This window comes from Acipenser ruthenus, chromosome 27 (assembly GCF_902713425.1).
Source record: "Acipenser ruthenus chromosome 27, fAciRut3.2 maternal haplotype, whole genome shotgun sequence".
NCBI lineage: Eukaryota > Metazoa > Chordata > Actinopteri > Acipenseriformes > Acipenseridae > Acipenser > Acipenser ruthenus.
Window position 1 is genome coordinate 26,788,029 of NC_081215.1, and position 22,755 is coordinate 26,810,783.

The 22,755-nt window shown below is 43.5% G+C and overlaps 1 protein-coding gene across 2 annotated transcripts; it reads right to left on the reverse strand.

The window, feature by feature from the left end:
- Positions 1-2,603: 2,603 nt before the first annotated feature.
- On the reverse strand, positions 2,604-22,378 carry LOC117432250 (AP-2 complex subunit alpha-2). 2 transcript variants are annotated; one of them, XM_059001896.1, is made up of 23 exons: positions 22,212-22,378; positions 19,207-19,275; positions 15,476-15,618; positions 14,877-15,070; positions 14,514-14,643; positions 13,647-13,748; positions 13,333-13,441; positions 12,839-12,989; positions 12,433-12,601; positions 11,641-11,778; positions 11,126-11,308; positions 9,748-9,845; positions 9,213-9,444; positions 8,837-9,016; positions 7,475-7,638; positions 6,422-6,499; positions 5,644-5,726; positions 5,465-5,555; positions 5,042-5,164; positions 4,815-4,931; positions 4,386-4,455; positions 3,805-3,939; positions 2,604-3,652 (listed from the first exon to the last, which is right to left on the reverse strand). In XM_059001896.1, exons 1-23 carry the CDS (start codon positions 22,276-22,278, stop codon positions 3,575-3,577), a joined length of 2,904 nt encoding a protein of 967 aa, XP_058857879.1. In that variant the 5' UTR covers positions 22,279-22,378; the 3' UTR covers positions 2,604-3,574. The 2 variants fall into 2 exon arrangements, with proteins under 2 accessions (XP_058857879.1, XP_058857880.1); XM_059001897.1 differs by lacking the exon at positions 6,422-6,499.
- Between the last annotated feature and the right edge of the window lie 377 nt (positions 22,379-22,755).

Sequence of the window (22,755 nt, forward strand, 5' to 3'; positions counted from 1 at the left end):
TCAACAACTACCACAAGACAGCCTACACCCTCAACACAACCTACACCCTCAACAACTACCACAAGACAGCCTACACCCTCAACACAACCTACACCCTCAACAAAGCATACACCCTCAGCAACTACCACAACACAGCATGCACCCTCAACAACTACCACAATACAGCCCACACCCTCAACAACTACCACAAGACAGCCTACACCCTCAACAAAGCATACACCCTCAACAACTACCACAATACAGCATGCACCCTCAACAACTACCACAATACAGCCCACACCCTCAACAACTACCACAAGACAGCCCACACCCTCAACTACCACAAGACAGCCTACACCCTCAACAGAGCATACACCCTCAACAACTACCACAACACAGCATGCACCCTCAACAACAACCACAACACAGCATACACCCTATACAACTACCACAACACAGCATTCACCCTCAACAACACAGCCTACGCCCTCAACAACTACCACAATACAGCATACAACCTCAACAACACAGCGTGCGCCCTCAACAACAACACAGCATACGTCCTCAACAACTACAACAACAACAGAGCCTTCATCCTCAACAAATACCACAGCAGAGTCTACACACCCAGCAACTGCATCAATGGTCCCCCAAACCATCACAATATCACAGCGAGGTAAGTGGCATGTATTACTTTTATTTTGACCGTCATTCTTGAATACTCAGCAGATAACTTCAGGTAGAGTTTTAGTTTGTTTCATACACGTAATGGCTGTTCACCATAAAACAATTGCTTAATACCTTGATAACCAGTTTTACCAAAATGTAAATGTCTAATTTTGGGAGAAGGGAGGGAAATCTGTATTTCTTGCTCTTGCATGTAACCTTAGCCGGTATTAGCCCAGTAATACTGTAGTTTTGTTGTATTCATATTTTGTTTAGGGTTTACTATTCCCACTTGTCAACATGTCAGTGAATTTAAGGAAGTAGTTATCCAGGGCTGCTCTGGGACCATTCAGACAAACAGATGCGTAGGATCCTGCGATTCTGGATCATGGTAAGATGCTGTACAAATTCAACCAAGAATCATGTGTAACGTTTCATTTGTATAAAACAATATTATCCTACAAATCAAAATAACTATCAATCAAATATCATGACCATTTGATCTAAAAACACATACATGCTATCCAGGTGTAGGATACTAAGCATGTGTATACAGGCACTCGGCAGCACACACATTTCCAGTATAGTCAAAGCAAGGCCTGTTTGTGTCCATAGGGGTCAAACACCATGTTGACCTATAGAGGCTGGACAATAGAGCTGCTATTGAGGGTGGAAAATTGAGTCCCCCTTTCTCAGCAGAGACAGTAAAATCAGATTTTGCATATTACCTTCATCTGACAGCCGTTTTGCATTGCACTGATCGTAGAGAGGTGTTCTTATTAAAAAATACCTTGTAATACTGAATATACTATACTATCTCTCTGAATATTATTTTTTGAACATAAAAGTCAGCAGAGCCAATCTTGGCCCTCCTGTGTTTGCTCCATGCAATCACATCTTATTTTCAAAAGGGGACATTGCCTTCCTGAGGGTCATGTAGAAAAACGTGAATTATCTTGCAGCTCTGCATTGCTGGGATTAAAATGCAAATGTGGTTAATTGCATTAGCGTCACGCTTCAGAGTTGTGCATGTAGTTTAAGAGTGTCTCTCTTTTATGACAGGTATGACTATTCCAAAATGCCACCTCAACTAGAACAATTTTGCACCTGCTGCAAAGCAGAAATAACCTGGCAGGAAGTAGAGATGCTCTGTCCTGGGAACCGCAGCGAGATAATGAAGTTAGCCACCATACAGTCATGCCAGTGCACAGAAGACCAATGTGATGGATCGCAAAGATCAAAACGATCTGCCAATGATAGAAAACGGACATCGAAAAAACAGTGGAATTCTACACTGGAAGAGCAGGAAAATTTAAGATTGGAAACATTGAGAAAGGATAAATTGGAGAATTCCACAAATGACAACCCTTCAATTTCCAAGAAGATCAAGAATGCCCCAGAGGAAAGCAGTGCGGGGAACAAAAAATGGCCAAACGACCAAAGGCAGTAAAACCAATGGTAAGACAGACGAAATTAGCAAGAACAACGAAAACAGCGAGAACGAAAAATGGCTAGAAAAACAGAAAACATGTCCAAAATCATTAAAGGGCAAGAGATCAAATGGCAGAAATAAATAAATACATTTAAAAAACAAAAATTATTAAAAATGTAAACAATAGATTCTGTTTCTTGTAAGTTTTTACCAAATCACTGATTTACCATTTGAAGAAAACAGATGTCTAATATTAAAAGATATTTGTAATTTTATTCCGATTTAATAAAAAATGTACTGCATTTATCCCATTTGTCTCCTTGTGACATTTCATGAGCGTCAAAGAAATAATTTTCAACTTGGAAATGTAAATTCTCATGTCTTGACATGCTTTCAATGACAGAATGGAGTAACCATCATGCTTTTTACCGACAATTATAAAGCATGTGTTAGAAGGGCACATTTCAAACCACTGGTCTCATCCCTTGGAGTTTACAGATATGCAGGCATCACAAAAAAACAGAAACTGATTGAAAGTGATATATTCTGTAGTAAATCACTGGCACCTTAAACATGACAAAACCAGCAACAAAAAAAAGAAAAAAGGCATCACATTATTATAAAAAAAAATTAAAAAGGCAGGGCAGAGGTCAAGCAGACTATGTATATGAGAGAGAAACATTCTGCACCACAAGTGTGGAAATCTGCTTCCCAAATTGAAATATCTTCATTAATTTAATCCTACAATACAGTAGAGTCAGGCAGTACTGCTCCCACTGTGCTGAGGGTACTGGACAATATACTTTCAAATACAAAAATGACAGCCCTGCTGGACACAGTAGAATCTGGGCTGTCCAGTAAGAGAGACTTATCAAGCTACTCCGTATTTCTGATTCTAACTGTACATCAAACCGGCTATAGCTGGTCTTAAACCCGTCTGCAAGATAACAGCAGCAACATTAATTAGGCAGTCCTGATTAGGAGAATTTAATGTTAACTTCTTTGCAGAGATTTTAAGGTTCCAGTCACATTCCCTTCACTGTTTTTATTTATATATATATATATATATATATATATATATATATATATATATATATATATATATATACACACACACACACACAGATATATATATATATATTATATATATATATATATATATATATATATATATATATATATAGTATTTATCAAAACATGACAAAATATTTTGCTTATCAAAAAAACATTAGTAAACAGGTGAATTAGTAAAGCTGATAGTTATAAAAACAAAATGAAAAATAAAACAAAATAAAATACACTGTACAATGTAGAATTTTTTGAAATGACAAAACTAAAATTATAAAAGTTTACAATGCTAAGGGAATTGGATAGACAATGATAGAAGGGTTTTAAAGCACAGGTGTACAAGACCATGTTTATCTGTAAATCGGCCAGCTTGTGGGTTCTGTGTGTAGAAAGAAAAGGCTTTTTTTCTTTCTTCCAAATGGTTGGCGATTAAAACTGTTCTGACAGCAGCTCACACAGCCTCTGAGACACAGTCTCCCTGCTTGTCCTCAGCGTCAAGCGATACATCTGCAAAAAATAAATAAATAAATAAATAAATTACTGTTCAGCATATATCACTAGTAAACATGGGTGATACCGTGTAAGCCTATATAAATCGATTATAAGATAAGACCTATCGAATCAAATCTTTTTCCTGGAAAGATAAAAACTCCACGTACCTGAGCTTGTGTGTTAGGCTCCAACCGCAGTAAGCACCCCACCTGGATGTTTTTCGTGTGGATTACTCCAGCCCCGGTAAAGTTAGAAGGGTTGGGGTCTACCATGTCCAGCAGGGCTACACCGAAACCAATGATCTGCAAACATAAAAAAAAAATGAGCTCTGAATTAACCAATTCACCAGAGAGAAATGCAATTTGGCAGGTGAACACACCAAACAAGGGGCACCAAATGAAAGAGCTGTAGCCAAGGACTGTGTGTGTAGCTGCAGTAAAGGCTTGGTCAACATTTATCACAAACAGGTTTCACACAGACACCTCTTATACTAGTTCAGAGCTGAGTAACTTTACAGGAAGACAACCCTATTAAAACTAACCGAATACTTTCAGGGTCTTATACCGAGAAGCCATGGAAATGGACAGATTGACATACTGGACTGGGTTACAGGTTGCTGTGTCGAGTGGACTTCTCTTCCCTATGCATTCATGTGGCTCATCAGCATATATGGCTACCCATCTTTCTTTAGGACCAGAATAAATGTTTTCATGAAGGAAATTCTACTGTGCTTTGCAGGTGTTCATACCTTGGCCTTTGTAACCTCTGTGTCCATGGGATGCTTTGCTTTAAAAATCTTCTGCATCTCTTGCTGTGGACTGTCAATGATAAAACAGAAGGATTTACATGACACGGTCAGGGAGAGTGCTGCTGTTCAAATGGAGTAATGACAGGCAAGAGGAGAGCGATGGGCAGGAATAATAAGGTGACTGCTTTTAGCAAGGACAGCACTGTTTTTTATATGCATTACGGTTTTATAACACAGTATATGAACACTGGAAACCATACTATTAAAAGACTGACATGTCATAAACATCCATAATTACTAAAACTAAACAGGGCTACATTTAGAAATACAAAAAAAAAAATTTAATAAATGGAACCCCCCCCCAAGCAACCAGCAGACTGTGTCCCTTTGAAAACATTCGCCTGTGCCTCAACGGAAGCTGGTTCTTACGCGGCGAGTTGTTTCCAACGCTGGAAGAAGTCTTGAGATGTCATTTCCGTGGGCTGGAAAAACTTATTGAGGGTAACGGGCAGCTTGACAGACATGTTCTGCAGGGCTCCACCGTATCTAGAAAACAAAACAGCACCAAATATCAACTACAGTATCCAGCTGTTTGGGACTTGAATCAGGACCCATTCGTTCTTCAAAAGATTAAACTGAATTACCGTAGAGCTTACCTGAACTGAATGTTGAGAATCGGTGCTTCCACGAAGTCCGACACACACTCGATGTTTAATATCTGTTGAACCTGTGCCCCTCCGTCCACTGCTGGGTCCACCTGTTTAGTTTGAATATTTAGTTGTAGGAAGCAGTCAAGGAATTAAACCAAGGGAAAAATAATTATCAACTTGTGCAGATTACTCCATTTAAAAGAAAGTACAATAAACAGCAAATTACTGGTTGCAAGACTGACAATGGACACAACCTTTTTTTTTTGCAGCAGCTTTAGCTGGTTCATTGCATGTTGAATCTGATGTACTGTAAACCTATTTGCATGTCTTTTTTATTTTTAAAACACTTTTTCACAACGTTAACGGCTGCTAACTGTAGCTGAGTCTGTACGAGTTCCTGAAACGATGCAAAATAAATGTAAAAGGATATGAGTTTTCAGAGCGTCCTGACAGATCACTGCTGTCAAAAAACTCTGAAACTGAGTGGAGGTCTTGTTTCCATAAAAGATATACATCCGACCTGGAGACGACAGAGGAATTGTTAAAATTCAATACAACCGTAACCATTTCTATTGTTTGACTCTACAGAAGTACGCCAGGGCACTCACCCAAATTTTGTCTGAATTCAGATTTAAGTCCAATTTGCATCAGCTGGTTTTCAAACAGTACACCGTTATTTTTGCATACAAATCTACAGGAGAGAAAATAGAAAAAAAAACAGGATGCAAAACACTGAGGTGTTTGATTACAGTATTGCTTTCATGAGAGAGAGAGAGAGACAGAGAGAGAGAGAGAGAGAGAGAGAGAGAGAGAGAGACAGAGGAGACAGAGAGAGAGAGAGAGAGAGAGAGAGAGACAGAGGAGAGAGAGAGAGAGCGCACAAACCAAAGACTCAACTTGCAGCATCTGTAAGCTTCATGACAACATTCAGCAAGCAAGATGAAGGGTACGGACATCAAAATTATACCCAGTCTGTGGGTTTATTCAGTCCTGTAAAGCTCCTGAAAACCATTTAATATCTGTGACAGTCTATCTCTGACAGTGTGTGTGTGTTTGTGTGTGTGTGTGAGGTTTTCAACATGGTGGAGAACTTGTGGGAAGGAATATCAAAACGAAGTTTCAGAACTGTTCTCAAGATAACAAAAAAATAAATAATAATTAATACAAAGCTAAATGTGCATTATAATTTTCAACATGAATTATGAATATCGGAGCAATCGATCCATGAAATTCCTACATGAAAATAAGGGAGGAGAAAGATAAACACGACATTTAATCTAATACTGCTGCCCTGCTCCGGTAATGAAGACATAGAGCCTTGCTAGTTAAGAGACCCTTGTTCCATTTTAAATGATGCATTGTGGGGGGGGTTTAGGAATTGCTTACTTGTCAACCAGTTCATCGGCATCATGCACAGCTGCAGCTGGATCATCAAAAACCACATCAGTGGAACCAATGCGAGGGCTAACATTGCACCACAGAAAGAGAAAGGAGAGAGGGAGAGAAAGGGAGGGAGGGAGCAGCACAACATCCAAAATAGTTAGCATCAGTAACGACAGTTATGAGATTAGCATGTGAGGAAAGAAGTCAAAAGCATGCCTGTAGCGCCCCCACCAGTACCCAGAACATGCTACAAGCATCTACCTGGATGGAACACAGCAGCTTCCTCATTCATTGCCCTGATTCACTGCACTTCTGCTGGTCTGTTGCCTGTAATTGTCAGCCTATCCTTTAGACATGACACATTGCTGTCCAAGCCCACAGTAATCCTAGACACACTTTTTAAAATGACTATTAACTCCACTAAATTATTTTTACCTAAGTCCATAGGTCAGTACGCGGACTTAACCGAACCTGAACTAATACTTCACACAGAACGCTGCAATTCTAAATCGACCTGGCTGTGTTTCCCTATACCGTTCCATCTGAACTAATAATGGGGGGGGGGGGGGGGGGGGGGACACCCACTGCTTTAAAGCCTATTCTATTAACTGTCATCAACAGTCCTTTCTTTCAATTGCTTCTATTATATATTCACATTGCAGAAGTTTGATAGATAGAGATAGAGATAGAGATAGAGATAGATAGTTGTCAAACATCACAAAATCCAAAATCCTGGCATGCATCTGAGAACTCACTATATACCGAACAAAAATGGCACTTCAATCCAAAACTACTATGAAACACCAAGGGGACAGGATCGGACGAGACCGGACCAGACCTGACCCCCCCCCCCGAGATGGTGGCTGTGCTAATGTGAGGCCAGGAATTGGTTTTAAAGCAGTGGTTACTTCTCCTTTAAGCACAGTCGAAACGTAATCAATAAATATAAAAGTGAAGAGCTGTTCATTCTTGATTTAAAAAAAATTAATAAATAAATAAATAAACAGAGTGCAGTTGATCAGGAGCTCCACACCCCGCCTCTGCTCCTGGCTGTACCTGGAGAAGTTCTCCTCAGCAGAGGGGGCCAACGACGCGACGGCAGGAGAGTTGTCGGAGAACACGTCCACCAGGAGGCTCCCCCCGGCGGAGGGAGGGGCCACAGAGTTCAGCACAGGGGCCGAACCCAAGCCCAGGAGGTCTGTGGATGTCGACGGGGTCGACTGCAAGAGCAAGAGTTTGAGAATGCATAGTCACACACCAATGGCACAGCAACAGCTTTTTATTACACACACACACACATTTTTTTGTGGTTGTTTGTTTTTATCTTACAACAGGGATAATATCTCTATAGTTTCACAACAGTCTTGTAGTTTTAGATTGTGAATGTGTGTGCATGTTTAAAATGCAGAAAAATAAACATCACTACACAACGGATTTTATTATTATTATTATTATTATTATTATTTTCAAACTAGGTTACCTTAAAGAAAACACAGAACCTCCAAAAATCACGCTTTCCACAGCAGCCAAAACACACAAGTCGAATCAACAACATGTGCATTTATCCAAGTGCATTCCTAACGTCAGGTTAGTCACGAACACTGCACTCCACACAAACGGGCGTGTTATCAGAAAAGCCCTATAACTCAAGACCAGGGTCCGAGTGCCACAGGCAAACAGACAGAGAGAACCTGGAAGCTAAGGGCTCCTTCCAGGGCAGGTGGAGAGGCCCCTGGGTAGGGGCACAGCACAGTGGTCAGAAGGGGCTGTAGCAGGGAGCTGGCGGGGCGAGGTCGGTTTGTGGCGGGCAGGGTCTGTGCCAGGAGGTCCCGAGAGAAGAGAGGAAGAGGAGGAGGAGGAGGAGGAGGAGGAGGAGGAGGAGGAGGAGGAGAGCACTGACAGCCGGAGAGAGAGTGTCAGAGAATGTGAAATCATAAAAATAAAAGAAATAAAAAAATGATTAAAAAGACACTACAGCGAAGTTGATTCCAAAGTTAAAAGCAGATGAAGAACTAAATAAAATGACGCAATTTGTTAACAGCTGCATGATGAAGTTAAACAACAATTAATTTGTTGAATGTGCCGTTTAGTTTCTGATAAATAAATGCTGCAAGAAGTACGTGTTTGTGCATTTCTTGGAATGGAAATGTTAAGGTTTCTGGACAGGGCCAGGGAAGATTTTCAGTGAAAACCTGTTACAGCTGGTTTCACACACCCCGGTTGCCACTAATCTTGGTACTGCCCAATACCAGCTTAGGCAAGGCAGTACAATTTGAGTGCCAATCACGGTTTGTGAAACCAGCCATTTCTAAAAATTGTACACAAAACCTAGGTTAGTTATGGGACACTGATGACCTACTAGATTTACTTCCATAATCAGGAACAGAATGTAACTGAGCCGAGCAGGGCACAACGCACCATGGTGACAGCACTGGAGTTGACCGACGCTGGCTCTGTGCTTCCATTCATGTCGGAGTTCCTCTCTTTCTTTGTCTCCTCCACATCGGGAACCTTCCCAGGACCCTTCTTCTTCTTCAGCTTGGTCAGGATGGAGGACTCCCTCTCAGGGAACGGGGGCATCTCCTCCAGCACAGTCGCCTACCAAAACCGACAGGAGCACCATCAAACTGACAATGCAGAAACCAAATCTAAAATAGGTGTGTATGTGTGTGTATAATTATATATATATATATTTTGCTTCCAACGAAACCTGCTGAAAAATGTTACATTAACGTACTGAATTGCATACCACTTTGTAGTTTTCTGTATACTATGGGTTAGGGTGCAGGCGTACCAGGATGTCGGTGCTGGCGATGCTGCTCAGCCTCAGGTACTCCACCGCTCGCTGCTGCAGCTCCACGTCCGCGTTCCTCAGCTGGGAGTCACTGCGCAGCACGTCCTGGATCGTAGCCTTGATCTCGGGGAAGAGGTTCACAAACTTGATGTAGGTGGAGAGCAGTAGGGCTCGGGTGGGCACGCTACACAGGTGGAACTTGGAGTGCAGCAGATTGAACTGGATTAGAGGGCTGAGAAGAGACGGGAGAAGGGAAAAGGTTAGGGAGGACTGTATTGTAAGAGGGGTATGACAGGCGGGGAGGGAGGCGGTCTATATAGATTAATTATGTAAGAGTCGGATATGCATGAAACTTTTTCTAGACTGGAAAACTTGCAGGGATGGAAATAAAATAGCCGTTTCACTCATTCCAGGTTTTATATGTGCTTGATTAGCCACAGTATATAACAAGCTCAGGTGTGTTCTATTAAACTCATAGTAAAACCAGGAATGGATCAATCTGCTATGCAGTGGGAGTAACCACATGCTGACTCACCTAGATCTTGGATCGCCAGCAATCAAGTTTCCAAATTCTCCCAGAATGTACCCGCCAACCTTCAACAGGTTTTCATGGCATGCCGGAGCTTGAAGAGCCTATGGGATCCCACAACACACATTAGTTTTCAACGCAAAGGCACAGCTATGTTATGCTTTAAAATGTATGTTTAAAAAAAAACAAAAAAAAACACCACACGTGCAACACAAATAAGGGAATAAGGGATATTGCTCCAGCAAAACAAGGCAGACACGATGTGCATACTGCCCTAAAAACAAGAAAGCTACATTACTATCAACCGCACCAAAACCTTTAGAATAATGGCATTTTATACTGTAATGCACAGCCGAAAAAAATCAGCAAAGACAAATTAAAAAAATAAAATAACAGATTTGACACCAGAAGGCACATTGGGACACAAGCGACACCTGATTTTGCAAGAGCAAAAACTCATATGTAAATAAAGTCAGATAATCAGCGAATCCAACTTTCTGTGGAAGGAAGAAAGGAAGGGGCAGAATGTCAGAAAGGAGGGCTGGGGGGCCGACACCAGCATCAGTAACAATGATATTTGTATCGTTGGTGCAGCTGCACTCGATATAAATATGACTGTATTCTGAAGAACCTACCAGCAGGGTTAGAGACAGGGAGAGCTGGAATGAAGTTCCTGGTGTGAAAGAAGGCTCTGCTCCTGCTCCCTGAACCTGCCTGTATTCCCTCCTGGACACTGTACAGTTTCTTTACATAGTCTGAAAGAAGCACACTAAAAGCATACCAGCATTGGAACAGGCGTTGCCCAACAGGTCGGGGCAAAAAGGCATGCAGCGTAGTTAACCCTTGCAACACTTGAGTTACTACACAGAAAGGTCATCCCAAGATAACTGAATTATTACTTCTGGTGCTCTGTATATAACGCTGTAGGATTCGCAGTGGAATTTATAAATCAGACAACCTAGTTAAAAAGCATATACATAAAAGAAACGGAACTTCTAAACATCAGTTAGTGTTCGTCAGCGAAAAAAGCTTGGTATGGCCAGTGTCAAAGTAAAGCAAAACAGACAGACAACCTGAGCATCTCCATTCGATCTCATTCTTGGTTCTAAACACATCTTTTCATTTCACTTTGTTTAAATGCAATCAGACACCCGATCAGTATTGTTAAAAGTGAAAGACAGACCAAAACTCCAGCCTTTGTGATCAGTTAATGCATTAAACAAATCTCGTACAAGAAATCGCTTCTGTAATCACTTAGTAAAGGCCGATTCAGACTTTTATCGTTAGGCTACTCTTGAGAGTTTACGGGAGGAAAGCAAAGCAGGTTAAAAGCAAAACAGACAGTCAGACAGACAACAGAAAGGTTTTCGTTTGGTTTCCTCACCTCGAATACGGTTTTGGCCGAGTACCCCTGCACGTCGTCCCGGTTGATGACGATCTGGATCACTCGGTACCAGACCTCCTCGCTCACGTAGTCGCCCGCGATGCGGATCAGGTTCAGGATGGTGTCCACGTACCAGGTGTAATCCACGGCGTACTTCTCAGCCAGGATCGCCACCTTCAGCACCTGCACACAACAGCACCATCATCATCATCATCATCAGGGTGCTTCAACACACAGACCAACCGTGCTGGAAACAACCGGGGCCAACTTGGATGTATAGCGCAGTTTATGGCATGTTAATAAAACATGGCAAGCCAGGGTAAACTACAGTATGGTAAATGCATAGCAAACCATGGGAAAAGTGCAACGATACCCTGGTAAACGTTTAAAGGGATATCCCTTAGCCTGTTGCGGAAAAGGCAACTGGATCCAACAGCACTGAGCTGCAAATGAACTGGGGTTCAAATGAACTGGGGTTGAGGGGAACGCGTTAATGAAGATCCGATCCAACTCACAATCTCTTCCCGAATGGAGTAATCGGCGGTTTCCAGGTAGTTTAACATCTCTGCCACAATCTGCTGTGCATTGCTCCGGTCACACATTGCGTACAGCAGGTCCACAGCCCTCTGCCTCACACTCACATCTCTCTCAGTCTGCAAGGTAGTAAACAAGCAAATTAGTAACTGAATGCATTTCAGATCCTCGGAGACAGACTTGCTCATTACACAACGTTTTGTTAATTTTGATATACGGGCCACAGCAGGCTTTTACATAAAATGGCAACAAGAGCTTAACCAGAATGATGAAACCATTTAGTTTTAATTAGTTTCATTGTATCCTGTGAATTCTGCATTTAATGAGCTGGAAAACAAAAGTATAATTGGCAAGATATTACAGTTAAAAATTACAAATAATCTCCCCGAGTAAAATACTAGTATTACCTATTGAAGAAAGGAGAGAAACACAAGTAGCATTATCTATTTCAGACAACAATATTATGCTTTGGTTTTCCTAGCGCGGTATCTTTTTGATAACCATTTATAAATCATGTTGAACAAATAAAGGGATGGCCGTCTTTTGCCACCGAATACTTCAAGCAGTGTTTGTTTGAATATTCAGATATGCGTCTCAGAAGACAATGTCTGTGTGATCCTTGACACCCTTGTGTGACAGTTCGTTATAAATGGCAAAACCCCACTTTAGTTTCATTGTATTCTGCGAAATCAGGATTGTGCACAGACTCCCTTTCTCGGAGGACAACTGCATCCACCGCAGCCTGTTGTGAGTAAGTTCAGTAGAGCCTTTACCTTCAGTGCGTTGATGACGGTCTCTATGTGAGTCTTCACTGCCTCGTGGGAGAACTCGGAGCTGGCCAGCGTACACATGCTCTCCAGGGCCAGGTACCTCAGGTTCGTCTCCCGGTGCTGCAGGAACTGCCCCAGCTGGTTACAAGCTCGGACCAGCAGGTTTGGCTCACTGCGGGAAGAACAGACAAGTACACGCAGTGAGTATTTACTACAAATCGACATCAGCAATTGCAGCCTACAATGAAGAAGATGGGCTGTTCATTTTTGGTTTTGGTACCTTTTATTTGCTGTGTTGTTGTTTTCTGAAGAAAATGCACTAAAATCACAAATTTAGAGTGGATAGCTTTTAGAATCTGACCCTGGCAAAGCTGTGGCAGCTCCTCCTGCAGGTGTACGCCTGGCCTACCTGTCGTGATGGATTATCAGGCTGATGGCTTCGAACAGGACCGCGTTCTTAGCGTTGGAGTGCTGGACTTTCTTGGATTTGGGCGGCTCCTGGGCTTTATTCAGGATGGTCTCCAGACATTCGGTCAGACGCCCGCGCACTGCTCCGTCCTCTATGGGTGCCAGGGGTGGGGGGGTGGGAGAGATGGAAAGGTCATGTTTCTATTTTGGCTGTTTTTGGTACTTAGCACTCAAGAAAAGGTCAGGGACAACAGCACTGGCGGCAAGCAGCACCACAGCATCCCCACATAGCTGGGGGTGCACCTCAGTCCCCAGTCCAACCTGTCCTGCATCACTGTCCCAAGCAGAAACCGCTTGTTATTTTCAACTGTTCTGGGGGGTGGGTTTGAGCTGCGGACCAAGTCTCTGCATGAATTTCTCTGGCACAGTACGAACGTGTTTTCCAGGAGAAGAGAATAAAATAAAAACCTTAAACTACAGGGACAGGCCACTGACCTGGGGGCGGATAGCACTGCAGAAGACGAAGAAGCTTGACCGAGAGCCACGGGGCAGGCACAAAGTAGTATGTGTAGTCTTGGAGGTCTGTTGATGCGGAGGTCACAATCTGAATAAAAAAATAAATAAATCAGGACAGAGAATGGAAAACTGGACCAAGCCAAGAGCGTGACAAATTAATAAATAATATAAAGAACATGTCAAACTTTACTATTGAACAGTTTCTTTTTTTTATGCTAGCATTGTATCGACTGACACATTACTGTTGTACTCCAGATTCACATCCTGGTCCCCAGCGGTGGGGCGTCTCTTACCCTGCTGAGCCTCGACACTGCCAGGGACACCGACGTCTTGAACTCTTCAGGGTTCTTCTGCGCCAGAGTAGTGATCAGACTTGTGGCGGCCGTCACCACTCCCTGCAGGGCCAAAGGAACAGCTTCATATTATTCATGCACTGAAGCATCACACAGGCATTGTGCACGATTGCTTTGCAGCGTGTTTCATTTTATTTCTGCATGTTTTTCGTGCATGACTGGTAGATTGCTATATATTTCCTAACCCACCCGCCACATAAGCACACACTAGTGTTCCTATGCAATGTAAAATGCACAAGCAGGCATTTCCTACAGTTGTTATGCGTGCGAGTCTACACCACACAGCAAATTTAAGCTGTCGAACATCTTTGTTGAGATCTCAGGCGATGTAGGAAGGATGCATTTCTTTTCAATATAAGTTAGTACGCACAGTTGACCCTGTCTTATGAGATAAAACTATTTTCATAAGCACTGTGCAGGAAAAATGACTTCAAAACAAGCGATGAAAGAAGTTTTTTTTCTATTAATTTTACAAAGCTTATAAAAGTGTAAAAGCATAGCACAGTACAATAAAGCACAGAGAAAGCATGCTAAAGCATAGGTACCCATTGTAAAGCAGAGCAGTATGCTAAATCGTATTTAAAAAAACAAGGCAAACCATGGTAAACTACGGTTTACCATTACTATGGGAAAACTGCAAAATTACCGTGCGAATTTACCATGGTAAACATTCATAAGGGAGATTATTGCTTATGGAGGTATCAAGATGTACTGTAGTCTTTAGGAATGGGGAGTTTTGATAAATCAGCTGGGACTCCATAATACAGAGCGCCCCAGTGAGATGTAGGGTCTGGCAGTGTGTATTACCAGGTGCTGATCATTGAGGAGATGCACCACCCGTGAGGTCCACTCCCCCATGGGCACAAGGTCCGGCGAGGTCCTGTTTAACCGCAGCAAGCAAAGGGCAGCACTCTGCTTCACACTGTCCATGGTGTCACTGCAGGAGAAACGAACAAAACAAAAATCAGACATTGGCAGATCGCTCCAGACATACACAACCAATACCCCAAAATAAAGCATGCAGAGAATCATGCAATAACCAGACTGGCGTCTACCCTGCAGGCTTTACACACACATTTTAGTACAGTAGTAGTAGCAGAGCATATAAGAAGCAGGTGTGGGGTCGTCTCTGTCCCACAGTAGAACCTTTACCCAGCCGAGGGACCTTACCCAGCGACCAGGATCTTGGGGATGTCTGCGGTGAAGGCCTCTGCCATCTCCCGGCTGCCCACGTTGGCAATGCAGTGCAGGGCCAGGTTCATGAAGGTGGGGTTGCGGCTGGCCAGGTCGTTCTTGATGCCGTTGTTGATCAGCCGAATCAGCTCGCTGTTTGAGTTCACCAGCACGGAGATGAACAGGTAACCCTAAAATATAATACAGCGCTCCCACTTTAATTCTGACTTTTACACACACAAAAAAAACATGAAATACTAATGAGTGCATTAGTTAAGGACCCTTATACAGTAACATGTATTACCAGTACAATCTGCTAAAACGTAGCCTAACCATGAATTAACCAAATTAGCCAATGATTCGATCGTTCCAGGTTATACCAGGAGCCTGATGAGCCACTGTGTGTAGATAACAAGCTCAGGTGTGTCTTACTAAACAACCAGGAAAGGATCAAACTGCTCAGAGAGTCTTATTCCCAGCCTGGTGTCAAGACAGTGTTTGAATCTCCTCCTTGCACAGAATCCTACAGAAGGCACACTGCCCTGTACTGACTGAAACAAAGACACTAGAGAGTTTCATTTTAAAAAACATCTTACAATCTGCTTCTCGGTGTATCTGTTGGAGCTCAACAGGTTGACTGCCTCCATGTGTCCGAAATCGATATCATGCCCCAGGAGGAAAATAAACAGCAGCTTGCAGACATATTTCTTCTTACTGTAGCCGTCCAGCGCTTTGTCTCCTACAAGAAAACAACAAAAACATGGAATTAAACAACCCGCAACTAATGATTGACGACTTTTTTTTTTTTTTGGCTTTTTACGTAGACCCTTAGAACATGCAAACTCCAGTAACGCAACAGCGCTCTCGGTTCAGATCTCTAAAAGCACGAACCTGGAGCGTCGCTGGATGTGAACGATTGCTTCTTGTATAATAATAGTTATCACAAGCAAACGAACACTTCTGTCTTTCTTTCTTGTTTTAAAGATACCATCAGTCAACTGCAGGGAATCTGATTTAAGAGCTGTGACCCCAGTCACTTCAAAAGGGGAGCCCCAATACAGAAGTTTGAGAACTGCTGCTCTGAACAAATAGCGGAAAACCGAGTCAGCATCAGGACGGAGCCAGGAAGCCGATGTCCAGGAAAACACAGAGCTCTTCCTTTTCCATATCGCCGGACACAAAGGCACATTTTTATATGAACATTTCACTTTGCATAGTTTATAAAACAGGAAGTATTTGGGATATTAAACTGAAATCAAATAAAAAGCTTGATACAAGAATCGTGGCCGAAACTTTGGCCTCAACACTGTCCCTAAGCGGAGCTCCGGGGGAATCTGTCTCTCTTGCAGGATTTGTGGGATCTAAGGTTTTTGGGGGTTGGCGTGGGATAAAAAAAGCACACTCCCTTTTCTATTAGCCTTTCAAGGAAGGGAAATGCCTTCCGGACATTCTCAAGGGGAAGTGAAAACTGCAGAGTCTGCTGAAAGGTAGTTTTCAGGAAAGGGCTCAGACTCACCCTACCAGCAGCAATCTCCTCCCCTTTTCAATCCAGACAGAACATTACTACATTGGCTTCTTCAGCGAACACATGTGCCAGACCTTTGCCTCTGTATTAGGGGCAGCAGTGTGGAGTAGTGGTTAGGGCTCTGGACTCTTGACCGGAGGGTTGTGGGTTCAATCCCCAGGGGGGGACACTGCTGTTGTACCCTTGAGCAAGGTACTTTACCTAGATTGCTCCAGTAAAAACCCAACTGTATAAATGGGCAATTGTATGTAAAAAAAAAAAATAATGTGATAACTGTATAATGTGAAATAATGTATAATGTGATATCTTGTAACAATTGTAAGTCGCCCTGGATAAGGGCGTCTGCTAAGAAATGAATAATAATAATTAAATTGGCACAAAAAGGCTCGGAAATCTGCTTCAGTGTAACATGTATTTCTCCCACTCACAATGCACATTTGGCACAGACTGCTACACAGTCCACTAAGTAACTACAGATGGAACTACACTGACATTCCAATCCTCAGTGATCACACAATGTCACAGCTCATGCACTAACCAGTCTGTATCACGACTGCACCCACTGGCCTCGTGTGCACCTGGCAGTCAGCAGAGCGCCTGTCTCTCTCGCACTCTCTCTCTGTATCTCTCTGAGCAAGTAATCATAAACAACGTGGCTGCTTTGGCTACATCTCTCTGCAGGCAACTCCCTCTCTGCAGAAACGGGAAACAGCAGCGCTCGTTTCTACGGATTCCAGGAATTCGCTCAGGACAGGTAACAGTTAACTGCGTCATGCTGGTGCAGTAGCACACAGGCAGCCACTGATCCAGAAAACGTTCCTTCCTGTCGCTGTTGTAGTAAAGTCTTGCTAATCCAGGTAAAGTGCATTCCTCCAGGAATAAAACCCATTCCTCCCCTTCCAATTCACAAACCCTGTGCCTACATCTAGATGTACAGCATGCATGGTTTTGCTGTTGTACTGCATCAGAGTAACAGTGCTGAATTCTCATGTTCTATTCTTCGATTTAATATTCTCTTACTCGCAAAGCAGCTCCAGACACACATACACACACCTCAGGAGCCATTGTTAAAACTGTTTATATTCAGATCGCATGATGGGGATTAAGCTTGTCTCAGGAATGAGGATTAGAAAGCTTTTTAAACAGAACCCTGCATTAAGAAACTCCCCCCTACTACACAGTCTAATTACGGGTTATCAAGTCAAGATATACGGTTATTGAATCATGTGTGGCATCACATACAACGTCTTTACTTGTCTACAGCAAGTTCTTCTATGCAGCTGTACGCTTGGGACAAGAAGACACCCAAACGCCTCCCCGGGGCTTTACAGAGGCGGACCAAAGGAGATGCTCATTCACCCAGCCAGGCTGGCAGGAGTTTCTCATACACCTCTGCATTGGGTATTCATAACTAAACAACCTTTACTGCAGACATCTCTGGGGGGATGATTAATACCACTACGACGGCTACGTCCACTGCTCGTTTTAAACATTTTTCATGCTTTCCTGTTTCAGTTAAAACCAGTGCACTGGTACTACAGCCAAAAAATCAGACACTGCACACAAAACCAAGTCTCTCCTACACCACGATGAGATTCTGGATGAAGCGCGCACGCAGCATGGTTTCTCTCCTCAGAAAACACCAGCTGCTGCCGCCATTCCTATTGCTCGCTGGAGTTATTTCCTGCGGAAAGAAATCCTGTCACCCCGCAGTGCTGAGTTAAGCCCTCTGTCTGCCGTCTCATTTTATTCAGCTGATCGCTGGATGGAAAGACCACAGCAATGTATCGGAATATCTCAAGGACTTGGTTTACTCCGTTTGCCTGAACTGCCACTTCCTTGTGTGTTGCTTTGCACACTCTAGCTTAGGAATACATGGCAGCAGATACAAAGACAGACATTATCAGTTGTCAATATCTGCTGCTATGTGTGTTTTTTTACAACACTATAATTAAAATGTTGTATCATATTCCAAAAACAGAAGCAATCATCACACCATTAGTAAGCAGACACAGTCTAAAGGGGGTAAAAGATAAAATTACACGTACAGAAAAAAAAAAACTGATAAGAAAGAAATGCTTGAAATGTTGCTGAATTGTATTAAAGTGGGGAGTTGTTTTGTGACAGCCTTCAGCATGGTACAATCAGATACTGAGGCAATCTTGAGCCGCCTACATGAGATATGGTTTTCCTCTAACACCGGGATGATTAATGGATCAACAAACGTTAAATTGAGGTTTGCAAAGTAAAAGCCATGCCGATCAATAATTATCTACTTTTAAACAATGTGCTCGGGTATTCCACCGTGACCTATAGCCGGGAGCTACGTGCTGAGGCTGATAAAGAACATTATAACGCAGTCGTGTTTTCACTGCCTGCCACCCTTCGGGGATTCATAATACAACAACAAAGAGGCATAATATTCCTCCCTCGCTGCATTAACTCAAACAAGGTGCATCAATATTCATTTCCCCAAACGCACCCTTTCATGCACAGTCACGATTAAATAAATGGCTTCACAAAGACGTCTATTCCACAAGCAAATCAGCACTGTAACCTCAAAAGCACACCACATGAACGGCCTCACCGTCTTGGGTTTCATTTATAAGGATTGTATTGTTTCCTGAAACTGAGGATCCTGTCCCCACTAGGAGTGCTTATCCTCTAGCAATACAACCCTGGCCAAACAGCAGAGCAGGAAGCAGGGCTCAGTCCTGGGTGCTTCAGCAGGTGTGAAGTCATCATTCAGCACTGGGCATGACATCAGCATCGGAGACGAAGGGGGAGGGCAAGGCCGCTTACCTTTAAACTTGGAGCGGATATTTGCCAGCTCTTTGTTGATCCTCTTTATCTCGGCCTCTTTGCTTTTGCCTGAAACAAAATTTTGAAAAAAAAAACAAAACAAAAACGCATCAGGATGAGAACAAAAAAAACATTCCGACGTGACATCATAGAGACACCACGAACCGCTCGAAATAAATGAAGTGATTACAGTAACCTGGACAGTGGGGTCATCCCACTAATTCATGAACAAAGAAAATACATCTACCGGCTGGTAGGTTCTGATGCCATATTTTAAAGCTTCACGCTCCAGCTTCATCAGGGTAGGGAAGAGAACCTGGTAAGTGATGATTATCAATATTCAATGGAACTGGTTATCAATGTCTAACGACCCATCTTAACACTTCCCCAGTCACGTTTCTTTGGCTGCTGCGTTAGCAAACCTCTTTCCTGTCCAGCGTTATCTTACAAGCTCTGCATCCTAAGGAAACACAAAGCTCACAGGAAACACAGAGACACTCGGAGAATGGAAAGAGGGAGAAAACAAAAAAAACAAGACAGCCAGCAGGAGCCCCCACACTCCGATGCACAAAACCGTGCCTGACACCAGGACCAGCACTTCACGCTCTCAATCAAACCGCCCTTGAACTGCAGTGCTTCCAGTGTTAGAACAAGCTGCTGTAACTACACAAGTATCACTACATTCACTTGACATCTTAACACAGAAGTGGAGTGCACAGTTTTCTTGTGTGGGAGCAATGCTTGAACAAACAGCAGTTGAATGGGATGAAACATATCATTTCACTTACAAACTGTTGGTTAGCCAGGCTAATTTGCTTGATTTTATACTCGTGTTATTTTAGTATATTCCATGCTTGAATATGTGCTTGATTCGCTCCAGTGTACAGTTATTAAACCTCATGGTAAACGCAGGAATGGATCAAGCTGCTATGCAATGGGAATCCTATTTCCATCCCTGTGCTGTTTTAGTTTAAGGAAAGCTTCAGTTTGTAAGCGTGGCAGACACTGGACCAAACGACAAAACAGTATAACAAAAAGAACAGGCGACGAGGAAGCAGAGATCGCCTCTTAGTCACATGGACGCAGCTGTGAAGGAGAATGGAACAAACAGCGCTCAAGCACCTAAAAACGCACGGCCCTAGCAGAAGGTACAGGCACACAGCAATGAAAGAGCAAGCCAAATGATTTTTTCTGTTGTTGTTGTGTGCCGCCTTCCCGACTGCCAAAAGGCTGGAGGCAATCAGCTGTGCCCGGCAAGTTCACTTCTGGTACTGTAATGCTGCTCTGTAGTCTGTAGATTAAACTGACATTCTCTGTTCCAGCCCATTCTCTGTACAATACTGCTCACAGATAAGGACTTACCCACCCTACCCTCAAACTGCCAGAGTGCAATGTACTGTAGCCTTGAAACTCACTAGTCCTGGGTTTCCGAACGTCTCTTGTGTATGTGCATTACTGAAATGACCATGTGCCAGGAGTTTGAACAATCAGGCCCCTGGTACAGCAATGAACTGCTCTGAACTAAATGAGTCTGAAGGGTTACCAATAGGGGAAGAAACCATGCATTCCTCAAACCCTAGGCTGCTGATCATTTAAAACATTTAGAATGAACTGACGGGACCTGTTACACCTGGGACTGGGTGCCGGGTAAGTGGCAGTTTCAAGCACTGCAGTGGAAGTTCCAGCCGGAGTGTTTCATCAACACAGACACTTGATTGCAAACAGATGTTCACTTTTTCTTTTTTTGGCCAACAGGCCAGTTCAGCCTCCGCACTAACATGTCAGATGAGTCAGGGTCCCCACCCACAGGGGCATCTGCACACGATCCCTTCCCTGGTAAAAGCTTGAATCAAAACATGCAAAAGACACAAAGAATTATGATCCTTGGTTATTCTGCAGTGCATAAAAGACATTTTAGAAAAAGTACAGTAATGACAGCTCCTGAATTGAACGGCTGTAAGAGGCATTTTAAATTCTCCCTGTAAGCAAGGTTACTGTAGTTACTTGGGTGGCACAGTGCAGTTGATCGAAATCAACCTGTTTCACAGTAGGGCTGGGATGATCCCTCCTGTAACCAGTTCAAATGCTTTCTTTACATGTATTATCCACGCCCTATCGTAACACAGGTATGCATCGTTGGTGTTGCAATACACACAACTCATCACAGTTCTTTATTTAACAAAATAGTGCATCACTAATGATAAGTTGATCTCGTGTCATACATGCAGCCCATCAGGACCATGACGTGTGTCATGATACACATATTGCGACCGGCATGTCGCGATACGTATCGTGACATTACTGTATCGTTACACACCCGACTACAGGGAAATCAACCAGGAATTTCATGCATACTGTTACTGTCCAGTATTCACAACCAGTTTTTACCCCTTGCAAAAACAGATTCAACTAAATGGTGGTGTTCCGATCATGCGACAAGAACCTGACTTCATAACTACATTATTTTTGACAGGCCATTAACAGTAAATAAAGTCTGGGGAACGTAAACAAGCTGGCATATCAACAAGGTAAACACGCTTCTTCCCGATTAAGGAGCACGGCTTTACCTCTTAAACACAAACGATGTTAGATTAGAATGCAGAAACCATTTAGAGAGACCAGCATTTTTAAATACATTTCAAGAGTCCAAAAAAATTAAATTACTCAGAAACATTCTGCTTTCGTCAAACCCACGCCCATATAAACTAAATCACACACAGATAAGAAAACATAACTTTATCATTCAACGTGTTACCGTTTAATTAGTTTAAATGTCTGTTGTAAACATATAGCAAACATATAAGACTTTTATTTAATTTTTAACTTGAAAAAAAAAGAAAAAAAGTGTCTCCCTCCGAAGGCTACCACTGCATTTCCGCGGAGCTAGAGTTCTCCACCTAGGGAGTAGCCTGCACTCGAGCCCCGCAGAGACACAGGCCTGAAGTGTAACCCCGATTACTGTAAAACTTCCCCGCCTCTCTCTCTCTCTCTGTATTTTCACTCACAGTTCCGTATGTCAGAGATGAAGACCGCCAGCCCACGCATCCCATCTCCCTTTGAAACGGCCGGCATCTTCGCTGAAAGACCCCAAAAAAATGAATCGGTTCCGCAGACAGAAACCAACAGGCAAATCCGACAAAACGCGTAGAGAGAGGCAATGAGGAAGCGCGCACGGAGGGTGAACCCGAGCGGGGGGGGGGGGGGGGGTGTCGGGAGCGCGCACGGAGGGTGAACCCGAGCGGGGGGGGGTGTCGGGAGCGCGCACGGAGGGTGAACCCGAGCGGGGGTGTGTGTCGGGAGCGCGCACGGAGGGTGAACCCGAGCGGGGGGGTGTCGGGAGCGCGCACGGAGGGTGAACCCGAGCGGGGGGGTGTCGGGAGCGCGCACGGAGGGTGAACCCGAGCGGGGGGGTGTCGGGAGCGCGCACGGAGGGTGAACCCGAGCGGGGGGGTGTCGGGAGCGCGCACGGAGGGTGAACCCGAGCGGGGGGTGTGTCGGGAGCGAGCACAGAAGGTGAACCCGGTGGGCTGTGGTGTCGGGAGCGCGCAC

Coding starts and splice junctions, on each gene's coding strand:
- LOC117432250 (XM_059001896.1), bottom strand. CDS start 22,278: ATGCCGGCCGTTTCAAAGGGAGATGGGATGCGTGGGCTGGCGGTCTTC. Junction 11,309..11,640: donor ACTCCATTCGGGAAGAGATT/GTGAGTTGGATC, acceptor TGTTGTGTGCAG/GTGCTGAAGGTGGCGATCCT. Junction 3,653..3,804: donor AGCCTAACACACAAGCTCAG/GTACGTGGAGTT, acceptor TATTTTTTGCAG/ATGTATCGCTTGACGCTGAG.